The 17,475-nt window shown below is 54.2% G+C and overlaps 1 protein-coding gene across 5 annotated transcripts; it reads right to left on the bottom strand.

The window, feature by feature from the left end:
• Positions 1 to 1,695: 1,695 nt before the first annotated feature.
• On the bottom strand, positions 1,696 to 15,444 carry Ldb1 (LIM domain binding 1). Of its 5 annotated transcripts, none has more exons than XM_050145852.1 (11): positions 11,207 to 11,230; positions 6,475 to 6,577; positions 6,317 to 6,361; positions 6,135 to 6,210; positions 5,932 to 6,034; positions 5,637 to 5,809; positions 5,024 to 5,146; positions 4,757 to 4,840; positions 4,541 to 4,664; positions 4,189 to 4,337; positions 1,696 to 2,185 (listed from the first exon to the last, which is right to left on the bottom strand). In XM_050145852.1, exons 2-11 carry the CDS (start codon positions 6,492 to 6,494, stop codon positions 2,153 to 2,155), a joined length of 930 nt encoding a protein of 309 aa, XP_050001809.1. In that variant the 5' UTR covers positions 6,495 to 6,577; positions 11,207 to 11,230; the 3' UTR covers positions 1,696 to 2,152. The 5 variants fall into 5 exon arrangements, with proteins under 5 accessions (XP_050001809.1, XP_050001822.1, XP_050001815.1 ...); XM_050145865.1 differs by lacking the exons at positions 1,696 to 2,185; positions 11,207 to 11,230 and adding exons at positions 2,732 to 3,479; positions 15,082 to 15,444 and having other exon boundaries at positions 4,195 to 4,337; XM_050145858.1 differs by lacking the exons at positions 1,696 to 2,185; positions 11,207 to 11,230 and adding exons at positions 2,732 to 3,479; positions 15,082 to 15,443.
• Between the last annotated feature and the right edge of the window lie 2,031 nt (positions 15,445 to 17,475).

Here is a 17,475-nt window from a genome sequence, read left to right as displayed (position 1 = left end):
GACCTCTGGGGTTCCAGAGAAAAACTGCTAGCCATTGCTGCCCAAGTCCAAAGAGTGAGTTCCTGTCTCTTGAGCCCACCCCTTTCTCCAAGCAGGGCAGAGCACTCTCTCTCTCTTACACACACACGATGTACAATTCAGTCTTACAACTATTGCCCCAGGACCCAATAACACAGTACAACCTAAATGCTAAGCCATGTATTATTCAATATCAACAGTCACATTACATACTTAGAGCCACCATGAACACCCAGATGTCATGTTCTCTTTGCCTTGTCTGGTACTACACGCCTAGTACCTAGAATTGGGCCTGGCATCTAAGAGGACTCAATATTAGCTGAATAAATTCTCCAACCCACACATAAACATGCATACATACACATTTACACACACATTTTGTTTTTCAAGACACGGTTTCTCTGTGTAGCTTTGGAGTCTGTCCTGTAACTCAGTCTGTAGACCAGGCTAGCCTCAAACTCACAGAGATCCACCTTCTCGGTCTCCTAAGTGCTGGGATTAAAGGCGTGCACCACCACTGCTGGCTCCATTTATACACATTCCGAGGACCTCCTCAGTCCAGCAGCCGTATGCAGAAACACCGGCACACACTCAGGCAATGGAGGCCAGATGTGCACTCTACACCAGTCATAGAGCACCGACAGGGATTACACGGTACTCGGAATGAGAAAGTGGCTAGCCAATGCCCTTGTCAGGCCCAGTGAAGCCTGTATGTCTGTGTGTACGTGTGCCCATGTCCATGTGTGAGCAGTCGCAGTCCCAGGCCGGCAACAGGCAGGTAAACTGTGGCAGGGGGTGGGTGTGGCAGTGTGGCAGCCAGCTAGTCCTTCTGCTATCTCCAGGTAACTTGGCAGACGAGGCAGCACAGGTCTATCAGTGTTAGTTGAAGATCCACAGACCTCAGTAAGGGAAGTCTGAGGCTTCCCGTTAGGATGAATATGAGACATTGGGTAGGTAGGGGGCATCATGGGTGCTGAGACCCAAGCTTCAACCCACACTAGGGTCTCCCAGATCTTGACAATCTCTTCAATGGTGGGGCAGTTAGTAGTTAACTAGAAAGAACTTAGGTGACCCTAACAAAGTTTGCAGGAGACAAATCTGTTCCTCTCTTAATCACTCACCAGGGGCCTTGGGTCCCAGGGGAGACTGGTTTAGATCTCATCTGGGCTCAGGGGCTATGTTGTCCCAGAAACAGCTAAGAGCTCACAGGCATCCTGACTGCCAAGTTCCCTTCAAGGACCCCTTCCCAAGCCTCTGAACATCTTCATCCAAGACTCTCCTCCAGGTACAGGAGTATAGAAGTATCATCTCCTCCTAACAGCTAGAGATAAGGGATAGCGGTTGGGAGTGGGGTGCCTGTGAGAAAAGACATGATCTAAGATATTGGGGCTAGGCTGGGATACCTAAGAAGAAAGACTGGGACCTGGAGTGAAAGACAAGCATGAGTCAACAACTCCACTGAGAAAAACGTGGGAAAGAAAGAAATTCCTGAGAAAACCTGTCTTGAACAGAGAGATTTTGTTTTTGAGACAAGGTCTCAATGTATAGCCCTGGCTAGCCTGGAATATATAGACCAGGCTGATTTTGAACTCACAGAGATCCTCTTGTCTCTGAGTGTTAGGACTAAAGCCATACGCCACCTTGCCTGACAAACTTTGCACCAATGACTAACCAGGACACTCTCAAACCAAAAAGTCTCTTTATTGATTGGTACCATACATGACTCAAATGGCCAAAAATAGAAAAAAAAAAAAAGAAGGTAAAGAAAAAAATAGAAGAAAAAATCATTTTAGTAGGGATGGGACATCCACCTTCCTCACCCTTTCCTTTGGCTCCTGACAGCATCCTCCCAAAAGTGGCTGGCATGGAGGAAGCAGGGCACAAGGGACCCCATAATCCAAAAGGGAGAATGGGGAGAGGAGGCACCCATACACACTGGCCACGGGAAAAGGCAGCAGAGCCATGAGCCACGGACCCTTGCGTCTGGCCTCTCCTCACCCTGAACCACATGCTCAACTATGAAAGGGAGCTGAGGATACTGGCTGCCCCTCCTCTCTTCTATGAGGGAGGGGACACGGGGACAGGAATGTTTACCTCAGCTTGGGGGAGGACAGAGGCCTTCTCCCTGGTGGGCTTACGCAGGACAGTCTCGGGGCTCCTTTTTCCTCTGTGAGAGAGAGGTTAGGACTAAATACACGGTTTGAGGGGCCGGGAAAGGTGTAAAGTGGGTAAGGTCCTCTCATCCTATTCCTGACACACTGAGACAAAAAGACAGTGACAAGCAAAGCAGCTCCCTTCCCTCCCCGCTCCCTGAGGAGCGAGCCTCCCCACCCATCCAGGACAGCTGCTCTAGTGGAGGACTGTAAAAATACACACCACGGAGGGGGAGGCTGGAGGGCCTCATAGGCACGAGGAGGCCAGGCTAGAGCCCTGGAGGCTGGGGAGACAGACAACAGGGGTTGCCAGAAGATGGTCATCAATGATGCCATCCCCAAGCGATGGCATGCAGCCCCCAACTCCAGTCACCCCAGAAGGAAAGAAGAGAGATGGATGGCAAAGAGTCTCCTTGGTCTGAAGCTTCTCCAACTGTATAAAATGGCACGCATACTTCCCCTGCCCCAACTCTCACCCCACCTGGGCCCTAGGCCCTCCATCTGCCAGACGGAGGGAGGTAGCTGGATTTTCAACAGGGGAATAGGGGAACAGGAGTGACTTTTCTTTTTTAATTTACATTTTTAATAATATTATTTTTTTTAAAAACTTGGAGCTGGGTAAGTGGCAAAAGGGAGGAGCCCAGAATTTTACCCCGTTAACAGCCGCCTAGGGGAAAGGCATTCAACCAAGCCCCTTAAGTTTAAGCCCCTAAGGGCTGTGGGTATAAACCCCAGGCTCAGAGGGATAAATCAGGAAGCTGGGACACCCAGAACCTGGGGTGAGAATGGGGGCAAATGCCCTGGGGAGAGGTGGGTCAGGACATTTCTCAGAGGCCCAGGGTCCACATAGGCATCCACATGAGTACCCCCTTCCCCCAAAAGGCTCTGCAGGGGCCAGGCCCAGCCCAGGGCAACTGGGGGACAAATCTTGGCACCTGCCCCCAGTGAGTCCAGTTCCTCCCTGAAGTGGGTGGATGGAGGTTGCCCATTTCAGATGCTCAGTCTCTTATTGTCTTCTGCTCCCTGGGGCTGTGAGGGGTGGGGCAGGCAGAGCACTGGGTGGCCATCGCAGGGCCTTTACTGGGAGGCCTGTGACGTGGGATTCTCCGATTTGCTTTCTTGGCTGGATGGAGGCTTGCTGTTCCAGGGGCTGTTGGCGCCCAGTGCAGGGGAGTTGTTAAAGCTGTCCTCGTCGTCAATGCCGTTGGCCGCGTCAAACTGGGTGTTCTCCAGCCGAGTGATGAGCCTCTCGTCCTCGTCCCCGAACTCCCCGCCCATCAGGGTGGGCTCCCCCACCACCATCACATCCTGAGAGTGGCGGAGGTCCCCAAACATAATCGGGGCAGGGGCTCGCCCGACCCAGGGCAGTAGATATCCCCCAAAGCCCCCATACCCTCCCTAGCGCGATATCCCGCCCCCTCTTCATACCCAAGTTTAAAACCCCAACTCTAGACACCCTCCGCTCCTGGAATCCTTTCTAGTAAAGGATGCCAAAGCATCACAGCTTTTAGCCCCTACCCACTGGATTCTGGAAATACCATTTTACTCCCTAGCTCCCTCATCCATCTCCCTCTGGTTTTAGGGGCTCCCTAAACTTTTGTCCATATTTTAAGAGAGCTTACAGATCAAAAATACGAGGGAGGGAAATGTGTATGTGTAGAAATGTGCGTGTATTCTACATATGCAACATTCGAGCCTGCCATCCCTTCCATCAGCGAGTGTATTCTGATGGTGTGTGCCTCATGCTGTCTGCTCTGAACGCCTGTATATTCTCACAGCTGATCCTGTCCCATGCTCTATGTACCTATGGCTGAGTTTGTGTGATCACAACCATGCATGGATGTGCCTGACAAGGGTTCTCCCATCAGTAAAAGGAGTCAGGTCATGCTGGCTCTAGAGTGAGTGAGTACATGGGGAAACTGTCTTTGCTTCTACACCTGCTAGTCAGCTCAGGTCAGACAGGGGTCAGGGATGAGCAGTGGGGCAGCCCAGAAGAGAAGAAAGCCGAGATGCTTACAGGTACCTGGCTGGAGAGAGCGAAGGTGCTGGCTGGGCTCTTCTTCTTGCTGTTGCTGTTGTTGGTGTTGCCACCCCCCGAGCTCATGGTGCTACCCCCTGACATCTTCCGTTTCCTCCGTTTGCTGGGCTGCTGCCGTGCAGGCTCCGCTGTGCCAGGGAAAAGACTCAGGTGGGAAAGGGCCCTGGACCCCCGTTCTCCATTCCCATTCCTCAGGAGCCCGCGTCTACCCTGCCCTCAGTCTTGTAGTCCCAGGAGTAAGAAACAGAACAGAGGGAACTTCATGGAGATAAAAGATACAGTCTCAGGGTATGCTGTCAGAGCCTGGAGAGGGCAGGGACAAGGCACTCACCAGGAGGTGCTACCATGCGCTGCCACTTCTGGAAAAGGCAGGTCTTGAGGCAGTCTCGGGGGCTGAGGCTGTAGGTCTTGTGGCGGGACATGAGTTCCTGCATGGGCTCGAGTATCACACAGAGCTGAGGTAGACCAGAAGGTAAGTTAGATTGTTATGGGACAGACAGCTCAAACAAGAGAGGCTGGGGCAAAACTGGGGTGATCAGAGACTCACTCGGAGGTAGTTGAGAGTAGAATTGGATAGCCCACACCGGGTAATGTTTTTGGAGAGTTGATCCAGCATCTGGGGGTCCTGGGCCTGGAGACAGAGAAAGAATACTGACATCTGGTTTCATCTTCTCACCTGAGCTTGTGACATACTGAGAGAAAGGGGCTAGTATGAAACCCATCTCCCCTCTCTAAGTTCAGGCAGGGGATGGCAGTCTGCTTAGCCCCACCGCTGCTAGCCTTCCCCGCATCTCAGGTCCTGCTCACAACTCACGTGCATGGCCAGAATGCTCCTGGGGATGAGTTCTCGGTGCTGCCGGATACTGAAGTGCCATGTCTTTATCCGCATCATGTCGTCAAACATGAACTCCAGGTACAACCGGCCCTCCACACACACCTGGGGATAGGCTCATCAAAACCCTGCGCCTTCCCCACATACACAACAATGTGCCTACTACAGTTCTCCCCTCAACTCACAACTCCCCCTGCGTATAACTCTGCTACCTGTGCAAATATCTGGGTGCATAACTGTTGTAGCATGCCCCCTCCCCATATACCTGTCATACCTGGCCTTTACACACTCACATATACTTACACACACATAGTAGGAAAGCTTAACAGATCCTCGTCCTTTTCCCAAGTAGCCAGAGAAAAACCCATCAGCTACAAGCTCTATGAGGGCAGGCTCTCGTTCACCGTATACCTCGGGGCCCAGAAAACTGACATGAATAAACCAAATAAATATCTGCTGAGTGCTACGCCTGCCCTCCCTTCTCATTTGGCCACTTCCCATTATGCCTCCTCGGGGAACAGCTGTAATACATGTTGGGAAAGAGGAAATCAAAGCCAGGTGCCCTTGGTGTTCCATATCCTGTTGGTCTGCTGACCTGGGTGAACATAGGTTTGCCGTGCTGGGTCACCATGCTGCCCTGGTCACAGTCGAGGGACACAAAGTTGCTGTGGAATGCCTCCTTGGGGTGCTTAAGTACATAATACAGCTCAGTAGCACCCCCCTCAAAAATGCTGCGGAAGTAGCGTGGGATCAGGGTCCGGCCGATGGCTGCAAAACAGGACAAGTTGTTCAGGACAAAGATACTTCAAAAAGGACCAAGGCAGACCTCTTAAGACTTCTAGACTCACAAAGTACAGAGAGAGTGTAATATTCTCACAGAAGCCACTCACTGTATCTCTTTGGTCCGTCCTCCAGGCAGAAAGTGATGGTCAACATGGCATCATCCTCAAAGAACTCAGTCGTGAAAGCGTCCCACCAGAGATTGTCACACTCCTGCAGAACACAAAAATGAGTGCCAGTGTGCAATAAAACATTCCACAGGGGTGCTCACTTGGACCACCCCGTCGTCCTGATCTCTTTTTCTCGGCCATACCTCTGTCCAGTTCTGTAGCCGTTTGTTAAGCTCAAATATTCTATAGTCGGTTTGGTTACCATATGGTGTATGCCTCCTGGGGAAGTAAAGAAGTGAGGTCAGGAGCAGAACCATCCTATCTACCCCACTTCTGCTTAGATCCATGCAAAGAAAAGCTTCCCTACTGGCTGGAATCCACTTACCCTATCCCAGGCTCCAGGTATGTAGGCGGGTACATGGGAGTTGGGCTGTGTAAGGGGAGAGACGTAGAATCAGGGTGGAAGACAGAAATTATTGGAGGAGGGGACCTTTCCAGGCAGGTTACCATCTAATGAGGGTTAGAAGTAGGAATGCAACTCACCCCACATCCCGATCCAGCATGGTGCCGGGATGAAAGGGAGGGAAGGCGTTGCCGTTCGGGGGCTCCTTCGGCGAGTACAGCTTGAATGACTTTGAGGAACAACCTAACAGAGAGAATGGCACGGCTCCTCTAAGCTTCTTGGGAATTTCCCTGGTAGCCTGCTAGACCGTGTAGATTAAGGTTAGTCCTCTGGAGTCTGGTGACTTAGAGGGGACTTTCTAAGGCCCATCGATCACCTCTTCAAAATCTAGCTCCCATCTTATTTAATTAAGAAACTGGGAGTGGGGCTGGAGAGCTGGCTCAGGCTCTTCCAGAGGACCCGAGTTCAGTTCCCAGCACATAGGGCTACTCACAACTTCCTGTAACCCTAGCTCCCAGGGACATAGCATCCTCCTCTGGCTTCTGTGGGTACCTGGAATTGTGTGCCCCATCCTATGTCCCCTTCCCCATAATTAAATATACAATAAAACAAGGAAAGGAGGGAGGGAGGGAGAAAGAGAGCAAGCAAGTAGGGCACAGTATTGAGCACTAATCTCAGTTCGTGCTCAAGATCCTGTCTTTTTGGTCTGAGACTGAATGATGAAGGATGAACTGAAGCAAGGAAAAATGCCAGGACACAGAAAAAAAGGTCAAACATTACAATTTTGCAAACCTCCTTTTTTTGGAGGGGGGGGTTGTTTTTCTTTTTTTTTTTTTTTTTTGAAACAGGGTTTCCCAGTAGCTGTGGAGCCTGTCCTGGAACTAACTCGGTAGACCAGGCTGGCCTTGAACCCAGAGATCTGCCTGCCTCTGCCTCCTGAGTGCTGGGATTAAAGCATGCATTACCACTGCCTGGTGCAAACCTCCTTTTTATCTGCATTGTTCAACTTTGTGAGGCAGCAGGATTGACAATAACATTCCCATTTTTAAGATGTGGCAACTGAGGAAGGGACTTGCCAAGAACATACCATTAGCGACCAGCAAAGCCAGGATGTGAACCTAGATATCCTAATCCCCATATCCTACTCTATTTCTACCCTGTGACCCCTTTAATATGTGCTCCGGTGACCAAGGTGGGAAAAGATAGAGGGACTTAGAGATTTCTCAGCTCTTCCTGGACCCTGCAGGGTCTCAGGAGGGCAAGGGATAGAAAGATAAGGGTGGCTGGTGTGCCTGTTGGGTGCGGCCCACCAGATAAACAGTTGAGCTTTTAGCCTCCCCCACCAACAGCCACCCCCTTATCAGCCCAGCCCCTAGACCCACACCTACAAAGGGTAGAGCATTGTTTCCAGACCAGAAGCTCTAAGTCTAGCCCTTTCTGAGCCTTGAGGTGGGAGGGAAACAGACGGACCTCTCTACTACAGTCTACTTACAAACGAACACAGGAGCCTGGTAAAGCCCCTCCATCCCAGGGGCTCAGTCTAGGAGGCAACACTACTAGAAAGGGGTCTCTGCTGTACACTGCAGGGGTGCCCTCTCTTCCCCTACTTTGAAGCAGCATGTGTACTTTCTTGCATCCTAGTTTATAACTACCACAGTTAAATTCATGCTTGGATAGGAGCCAGTTACCCAGGCAACTCCATTCTTTCCCTCCTCACCAGAAAAGAGGGGAAACTGAGGCATGGTCTCAAAGATTCTGGCCCTGTTTTCACTTTCTTGGCCCCTAAAACTTGACTGCATTTGGAAGACTCCCTGTATTGACTATGTCTGAGCCCTGTCCCCTAATTTAAACATAAAATTTATTTTGCTCCTGGGGGGAAGAGACAAAAGAAGACCCTGTGCCAACTTGTGTCATTTAATTTTCTCCCCAGGGGCTCCATATTACAATGGGCAAGGGGGGGTCCCCAGAGGGGCCCATACTACAGTCTCTAAAGGTGCCAGGAGTCAGAGCCTGTGTGTGCCAGCAATCGGGTACCTCATCCTGCCTAGCAGGCTTCCACCTTTAGCTCGCCTCAACACGCCTACCGCCGGCTGGAACCCAGCAGCCCCAGGCGGTGTCAGGGTGTCCACAAAAGGCCCTCATCTTCCGCAGGAGCTCTCACAGGGCCCGGAACACACTCTCAGCACTGCACACACTGCTTTCGCACAGTCCTGGACTGAACCCTTGCTTCAGGAAATGACAGCCTTTATCCATCCAGCAGGACTCTCCACTCCACAGACATGCACACTGAAGCCATACAGAAAGTTGGAACTAATGTAGCCCACCAAAGGTCAGCCCTAGGCAATGAATCCAAGAGTCTGCTTCTCAGAATTGGCCCTCATCCCCTCTTTGCCTAAAAAGCCGAGCTACCTCTGCCCCACAGAATTTCTGGGCCTCCTGTAGAAATTTATCAGCTCAAGAACTTGAAGAGAAGAAAAGCAAGACAGTTGAGTTCCTCAGGGGTATTGTTTGGGCTAGTCTAAAAGTTGTGGGGGGCTAAAGCCCAAACTCTGGGGCCTCTCCACCTCAAGTGAACGGAGGCAAACAAATTCAGCATCTCTCAGAGAGCCATAGCAACTCCCAGTAGCGCCAGCACAAGGGGCTGGGAGTGCGAAGGGGAGGGACATCACCCTGGCCATCTGTCCCTGTTGCTGCCTGTCCACCGTAGGAGGAATACAGGGACCAAGGTGGGGGTGGGAGTCAAGGAAACGTGTCACCCAGCCCCAGAGTCAACACCTGCCCCTCAACACTCTGAGAGCTCTAAGGAAGCGGGTTGAAAGGAAGAGCTCAGAACTAGCAAAGTTTGCTCAGGTTGGAAGCACCGTCCCGAGGCTGAGAACGTACCTCAAGCTGGGCATTTCCATAGTAACCAGACTGACCTGAGGGCAGGCCTCCTCCCTTCGGGACTGACCATAGGTCAGCCCGCTTGCAGCCCACACGCTGGGAGTCGGGACACTTCTCCCCCAGCCAGCATACCAGGCCTGGTCTAGACAGAGGGCCTTTTGCCCACCCCAACAAGCTTTCAAGGCGCCCAGACTTACCTGGGAGAACTGAGGGGGTCGGGGAAGGTGCGGGGAGCGCCTGGAAGCCCTCGGGGACCCTGGCAAGGGTGAGGACTTAGGTGGAGCCAACTTCAGCAGCTCATGTCCCGAGTGGGACTGGCCGGTCTGGCTGGGAGCTCCACTCCGCAGGCCGCACAAAGACTCGCATGCACAGCCTCTGCCCGCCCCGCGGCGTCCACAGCCAGGGGGGAAAGTTACAATGGCCACTGGGCCGGGGGTTGGGGGCCAGGGGGCCGGCCTGGGGGGCGGGGGGCCGCGGGGAGTCCGGAGCCTTCTTTGTTTGCAAGGTTTCCCTCAACAATGGCTGCTCGGCTCTTTCCTCTCTCCTCCTCCTCCTCCTCGGCTCTGCCCGCCGCCGCCTCTCGCTGCCTCTGCCTCCAAGCAGCCCGCCCGCCCTCCCTAGGCCACCGGGCCCCTCTGCTGGGGAGGCGGGAGAGGCAGGGCCCGGCACTCACACTCACTCACACTGGCACACTCAGACACACGCAGCGCCCGCCTGCTCCTTCCTTTCTCCCTTTCTCTCCCTCCTCCCTCCCTCTCCTCCCCGCTCGCTCTCCGAGCCTCTCGCCGAAGGAGGCCCCAGGGCGGGCGGAGGGTGGAGCTGCCCCGCCGGCCCCGCCCCCTCCCCGCCAGCGAGGAGGAAGAGCGGAGGGAGGGAGCGAGGAGGGACTGCTGAGAAAAACAAAAGAGATTGAGACCTGGAGACTGGGGACTGAACGGATTGGGCCAGGGGAGACCTGGACCGAGAGGAGGCCTAGGGAGGGCCAGCAACGAAACGCACCCTTCAGAGCCACATGCTGGGGTGAAGGGTTGTGCTGGCCTTTGCAGACTCCCAATATCTTCACCCAGCCAAACCTCCCACAGACCTCTCAGGTTAAAGGCCGGCCTGAGCTGCCACTTCGGGCTCTCCGGAGAAATCCCTAAGCAGCTAGGAGGGAGGAAGCTGGGGGGGGGAGGGGAACTTTTGAAGGACCCACATTCTGAGTTCAGCTTGTAAATACTAGAGAGAAACGGATAGTCTAGGCTTCCCTGCCCCAAACCCAGCCAAGTTCCAAACCCTGGATTAGATCCCCCTTTAAAGAACACCCTTCCGGGGCACCACCCCTGAAGCCACGTGGATGCTAGGGAAGGCGGGCGTTGGGGCGTTGTCAGGATAAGGATGGCCAATTTGCCTATCCAAGGTTCTTGAAAGGGGCGAGGAATCCTGCCCACTCCTCTCAAGTCTTAATAAAGGTGTTCGGTTAGTGGGGAAGGGCTTGGGTTATCTGAAAAGGGCTTTCCTAGGGGAAGGGATACTTGTGAAACTTCGGTGCTAGTCCGGGCCCCACTACTGACAGGAAAAGGAAACACACGCGCAGGCACACACTTGAGGAAGGAGCACCTACTTTTATTCTCGGCAGCTGGACTCCTTCCCCAACTACATTCACAACAATCCAAGGCCAGGGTTTTCATGAGGGACACAGAAGCAAGAAAATGATAAGACTGCACCTGGCTCTGTAAACATGCTCCAAATGTAAATTACACCCCTGACTTTCACATAAATCAGTATCTGGTACACACTCCTTAAACCCTAAATACACTCATAGCCTGAACAAATACAAATTCTGAGTTAGACTCTGACGTCCATGGATAGGGGGCCAGGACCAGGCATGGACCCTGACCCCAACATACACACCAAAACTGCTGAATGGGAACACACTGTAACATGGATGTCCTGGTCACAGCCCACCTTCCCTGCACTGTACCCCTTTCTCTATCACACCACGCTCACCTGCAACACCCCAGCTCTCAAACACTGAAATCCTGGTCATTTATCCAGAACCTGCAGTACGCAGCCTACCGCGAGGATAGGAGACATTTCTTTTAGCTTCGAAATTTAGATACCAATTCTGAAAAAAAAAAAAACCCACTTTCCCTCACCAACAGAACAACAATGCCTGTCATTAGTGCCTTTAAACTCTCCAAAGTGATCCTGACAGAGTGGAACACAACTGTAATCCCAGAACTTGGGAAGCTGAAGAAGGATTTCAATGAGTTTGAGGACAGTCTGGAACATATACAAGCTCCATGGGCAGTCTCAGCCACAGGGAGACTACTTCAAAAATTAATACATGTTATGGATGTGGTGGCATAAACCTTTAATGCCAGCTCTTGGAGGTAAAGGTAGGCAGACGTCTGTGAGTTCAAGGACAGCCTAGTCTAAATAACAAGTTCCAGGTCACACATGACTACATACATATATACATGGGGCATGTTGGCCTAGTGGAACAAGCACACCCACAATCCCAACACTCAGAGGTAGAGGCAGGAAGAAGGGTCAAGGAATTCAAAAACAGCCTCAGCGAAAAACCAAAACTCTTCAAAGCGTGTTGATGGGCATCACCTGAAGTGTGCACACAGACAGACAGACACACACAGATGTCCTTATAGGGGGTCAAACACACACATTTCACCAGAACCAGAGCCAGGAGGGCTTGAGGCTAGGAACCTGGACATTAAACTCCACCTGATAGAAACCCAGTCCTGGAGAGAGGCAGCCATTACTAGTCTAGACCCTTCCTCCTCCAGGCTTCAAATGACTGTCTACATAGGGATGGGGGAGGAGTATGTGCTCTGGCTTTTGCCCCCAGCCCAGAGCTCAGAACTATCTAGTCAGACAGGAGCCACAAGGGGCCTCCGCTCTTTCTGTGAGGGGCCCTTGAGCACCAAGATGTACCAAGACTCTGACCTATCATTCAAAAGGCTCTTAGTTCCTTTTCTGTAGCAAGTCTACTCCTGCTCTGACCCAGTTCCCCAGTCACAGGGCAGAAAAGGTCCAGCCAAAGGCTGCAAGTCTATGTCAGAAGGCCCTAAAAATTGGTGCGTGGGGGGCAGCCAAGGATGACAAAGGTGATGAGGGAGAGAAGCCTATGAGTACTTCTGGAGGTGGGGGCTCAGAGAAACACAGCCCACAGTAGGAGGTACCAGCACTGCCCCCTGCCCGGGCCCCTGACCCAGGCCTCCAGTGTGCCTGCCCCCATTCCTTTGTCTGTGCCCGGCCTCCCGTTGGCCTGGCGCTCTGCCATCCTCCTCTCCTGGCTCCCAGCCGCCACCACTGCTGCCTCCTCCCCTCCCCCTACTTCTCCCTGCCTTAACCCTTCTGAGCCACATGCTGCCCCAGACAGGCCTTAGCCCCTTAGCATCCTGCCCAGGGAGATGCTCCTCAGCAAGGCTTGTTCCTGCTTCTGGTCCTTTAGCCCCAAGATGTTCTCTACCCCAGGAGCACCAGGAGGGCTAGAGAGGCGTGTACATGTGTATCCTGTGGTGTTTCCGCATGTGCCTCTGTGTGGCTGTGTGTGCTCCGGCTCCCTCAGTCACATGTGTGGGGCATGTGCTGTCTCTGGCTGGCTGGGGGAGGAGGAGCCCAGAGACAGCAGAGCACAAAGGAGAGACTCAGGCAGGCAGGCAGCCTGCCAGGGCGCCTAGGCCCCAGGGCTGCTCAGGGTGATGGTGGTCCTCAGGCCTGAGCAGCTAGATGCAGTCAGAATGCCCTTGGTTGAATGATGTGTGTGCTTCCCCCCACATGCAAGCCTGGTCCCCTCCCTTAGCCCAACTCCTACCACTCTCCACCTCAAGGCCTCTCTCTAAGCCCCTCCCACAGAGTTCTCTTTTAAAGTCTCGCCACTCGCTGGGACAGCAGTCCAGCAGACTTCTTCACAATTAAGAAAAAGACTCCCCTTGGCCATCTTTTGCTCCTTCTCTCTCACCCAGCTCCCAGACATAACATGAGCTTTGGGGCACTGACTGAAAATGTACATAGGCATCCCTGGGCAAGGATCCTCTTCCTGTCTCCATGCTCAACATGTACAGAGACACATGCTCTGAGGGGAACAGGTTCCTCCCACTGACACAGGTACTGGGCCCCAATTCCAGAACCAATCTCCCATCCTCCCCCAGGCTGACAACCTCTCCATATACAACCCCTAGCTACTATCTGCGGGAACTAAGCCAGGAGGTGGTAGGAAACACCGTAGTCCCAGCACTCAGGAGGCAGAGTCAGGCGGATCTCTGAGTTCGAGCTCTATAGCCCCCAGTCTACAGAGCGAGTTCCAGGGCAGCCAGGGCTGTTACACAGAGAAACCTTGTGTGTGGGGGTGGGGGGGCGGATGGGGGATTACAGGTTTCAGCCGCTAGCTTGTTTTGAGCCTTACCTTACTTTGAGCTCTCAAGCATGATGCTGGAGGAAAAGGACCCAAGGGTGGGCTGAGAGCATGAACTACCTTCTCTAGCATTGGCCAATTGCAAAGGAGAAATACACACACAAACATACACCTCAAATTGGCGGGCCGAATGTGAGGGTAGGCAGGATTCCAGCCTAGCAAGCTCTTCCCTCTCCTCTTCTCCACCCTCTGCAGCAGGAGCCAGGGGTCCTCACACCTAGGTACCCCAGGATCCTCAGGCTCTCCCAGCTCCCCTCCTGGGCACTATGCCCCTAAAATGTCAGCCTCAGCAGGCACCTGAAGTGTGTGCTCAACCCAGTCCAACTTGGCTAGGGTCACATGACTTCCAAGGAAGCTTCAGCACTGGCAGCTTCCCCTGAGGGAGCGTGTATTTGTGAGTTTTGGGGGGGTGGGGGGTCCTGGTTATGAAGTATAGGCTTCTCAGAATACAAGACGTCTAGAGTGGCAAAGAATCCAGACCAGACTAGACCCAGGACACTGAGCACTGACTTCCTAGAGAAAGCCGACTCCATCCTGGAAGGAAGGCCAATTGAGAACGCAGAGTTATAAGGAAGGGGACAGACTATATTCTGGGACCCTCTTTAGCCTACTTCTCCTGTCGCATGGCTCTACTGTTTCCTCCTAGCACCTGTAGAGCCCACACCCCGACCCTATGAGAAGAAAAAACTCAAACACAGGTATCGCCTGGCAAGATCTGCTGTGCTTGGGGGAAGGTTGTGATTTGAAATTTGGTCCTCAAGTTTTTACTTCGGGGGTCAAGCCTTGCTCCCCCTAACACAACTCGGCAAACCACTCTTACTTCATAGCCAACTTGGAACTGATACATTTCCCCTCCCCCGAAGGGAGATAGCTGACCCAAGGGCCCAATTATCTGACACCCCCTAGGAGTGCTTTCTGTCCCTTAGGAGAGCCAACCTTCTTCCCTGGCAACCGACAGGAAAAGTTAGAGGGGGGCAAGATGGGTCCCGATCAACTCCTCCCCCAAACAGCATCCTCAGAAACAGCCCGAGGGGGGTAATGTCACAAAATATGTAAGAGGCAATAAGAAGCAGGGAAGGGGGGGAACCGAAACCAGCCAATCACAACTCTACCATGACCTGAGGGGGGGTCAAAAGTCCAAAGTCACTTCTGATTGGCTAACACCCTGGAATTCTGGGAATTTTAGTCCCCCATTCCTCCCCAGTTAGCCTCCCCCCTCAAAAAAAAATACAAGCCATCCTCGACACCCCTCCCCGTGCCTCTGGGCTGCTGCGCATTTATACAGATGAGAAAACGCTCCCTCAACTGAGGCCCCGCTAACTCTATATAGTCCCCGACCCCACCAAGCCTTCGACACCTCCCCCCACATACAAATTACAACCAAACCAGGGGTGAGGGAGCCGAAAGGGAGGGAGGGAGGGGCCAGGCGGCCGCGAGACCCACTCACCAGGACAGGCACAGCCCACTGACATCTTCACATCGCCCGCCGCTGGGGGCCCAGCCGAGTCACGGTGCCCGCCCCTCGCAGGGACAGGCCGGGCATGAGCCGCTGCCGCCACCCGCGGCCCCCGATGCCCTCGCCGCCGGCCCGGCCCGGCCTCTGCCCGGTGCGGGCGGCCCCTGCCTGCAGCGAGGGGCCTGTCAGGCGCGGAGCAGACAGGAAGGAAGCCAGGCAGGAAGGCGAGCTGCCTCAGCGTGTGTACGCGCGGGTGTGCGTCCCCGGAGTGTGTGTCCGTGTGTGCGCGTGTGCGTGTGCGTGTCTGTGCGCTCCCGCCGCCCTCGCCGTCGCCGCCCTCGCGCTCGCTCCCGCTCGCGCGGCCTCTCCCTCTCCCTCTCGCCGGCGCCGGCTCCCCAGCCCTAGTCGGGCTGGGCCGGGCTTTATTAATATGCTAATTGTCCTGCTAGTGGGAGGGGAGAGCCTTGTCAAAGTGACCCGGGCGAGCGCGCCGCGAGCTACGACGTGCGTGCGCCGCGCGGCGAGGGGCAGGGAGCGTTCCCGGGAACGGCAGGCATGTGACGCAGCTCTTAAAAAACGAGACGGAGGCAGAGACCCCGGCGAGGGCGGGCGCTGGGGAGCGGGAGGAGACGAAGCCTCGCGCTCGGCGTCCGTCCTCCGGGTGCGCGGGGTTGGGAGCGGGGCTGAGCGGGAGCGGGGCTTGGGGGAGGCGGAGCCTGGGTGGGCAGTGAGGTGTAGCCCTCTCTCCACCCCCGGGAAGGATGGGGCACTGACCCCTGCCTATGCTCTCTGCCAAGACCCTAGCCTCAGTCTGCGGGCCCTGTGTTATGCGCTCCATCCGCAGCTGGGTGGGAAAAGGATCTCTGTCCTAATTCTCAGAGCAACCCCTAGACTCATCTCCCCCCCACACCACTTAAATTAACCAGACCTTGCCTGCTGAACCAGTTAGGACTAGAGAGCTAAAAGGGTTAATTAAGTAGGGTCCCCGCCCTCCCCCGCCTAAGGCCTGAGGTCTGCTTTTTTGCAAGGGGACAGGGGCTGTGAATTGACCACTAGGTTTGAATGGGGGGGGGGGTGGACTACGAAGGCCATCCTTTCCTCTTGCAGGCTCTGACGCACCAGTTGAGACACTTCCCATCCCCCCACTTTCTCCTTCCAGCCCTGGAGCCTTCTACCCACCCACCCCCATCCTCCGCCCCCTGGAAACAGCTCTGGGTTGAGGGTTTTAGAGGTGGAGAACAGGAAGCCGACTCCTCCAGTGCCCCCTACCCGTAGGGGCAGAGGCCACGGCGCGGGTGGGGGGTGGAGCATCCTGGACAGTCTACGTAGGAAACACCCTTCCAGAGGGAGAAGCCGCCCAACCTTCAGGCAGTCCTCAAGGACTCCCCAACCCAGCCCTGAGAAGGGAAGAACTCCTCCATCCCTTCCCCAAAGCCCAGCCCTAGCTGCCTCATAAACAGGAAATACCTATTAGTGGGGAGGAGGGGACTGCCTGAAGGACAGAGTTCCAGGGGGTCCCCAAGCCCTAGCCTTCCTCTCTTAAGCTTCAGTGTGTGTTCCTCGGGTAGATGCTGGGGACCTGGGCTAGTGTCCCTTCCCTAAGGTGTCTGGACTAGATTGGGTAGGGGGTGGCTTCCCTTTGTTGCTAAAAGGGGGATTGGTTGAGAAAGGTGTTTGATTTCCCTTCTCGGACCTAGAGTTTGCACAGCTGGCTTGACTAGCCAGGGGAAGGCTACAGATGTGGAGGCTAAAGTGCTATGGGACCCCCTTCTCCCAATCTTAGGGTTTTTATTTTTTTTTTCTGCTAAGGAGTAAGAAACTAAGGACGGCCTGGGGATTGGAAGGAGGGCGTGCCTAGGAATGAGAACACCCCTCCTCCAGTGTTTAGAATAGGGGGAGCTCCTCACACTGGCTAACTCCGCTTGCAGTCTTCCCCGTCCCCACCCCACCAAGGGCAGAGAGGGCCTTGACTGAAACCATCCACACACAATCATTTCCTTGGCAGCACCCTCTACTAGAGGCCATCGCCTTCCCACTCTCTCTCAGAGGTCAGCGCTAGAGGGAGCAAAGAGAACCTAAGGCAACAAATAGCCCAAGAGTGGACGCGTGGACTTGAAACCCAGCCGCAACCCCTCGCGAGCTGACTGACCAGGACAACCTGCAGCCCCACCCTGAGCTCCAGCTTTACCTCCTGTAATTGGCACCTGCAGCTTGCTGAGATGTAAACCAGACAATGTATACCCAGAGGCTGGAGAGCCCTCCTCCCCATGCTGCCCCTGCGCTTCCCAAGCCGCCAGAGCGGGTTAGACAGCAGTACCGGCACTTTTTTTTTTTTTTTTTTTTTGAGATTATTTCAAGGACAACGGTGCTGACTGTGCCTTAGCG

The sequence above is a fragment of the Alexandromys fortis genome, unplaced genomic scaffold (assembly GCF_014885135.2).
Source record: "Alexandromys fortis isolate MF-2015 unplaced genomic scaffold, M_Fortis_MF-2015_v1.1 scaffold_16, whole genome shotgun sequence".
In the NCBI taxonomy this organism is placed as follows: domain Eukaryota; kingdom Metazoa; phylum Chordata; class Mammalia; order Rodentia; family Cricetidae; genus Alexandromys; species Alexandromys fortis.
This window is presented reverse-complemented; position numbering and strand designations above follow the sequence as displayed.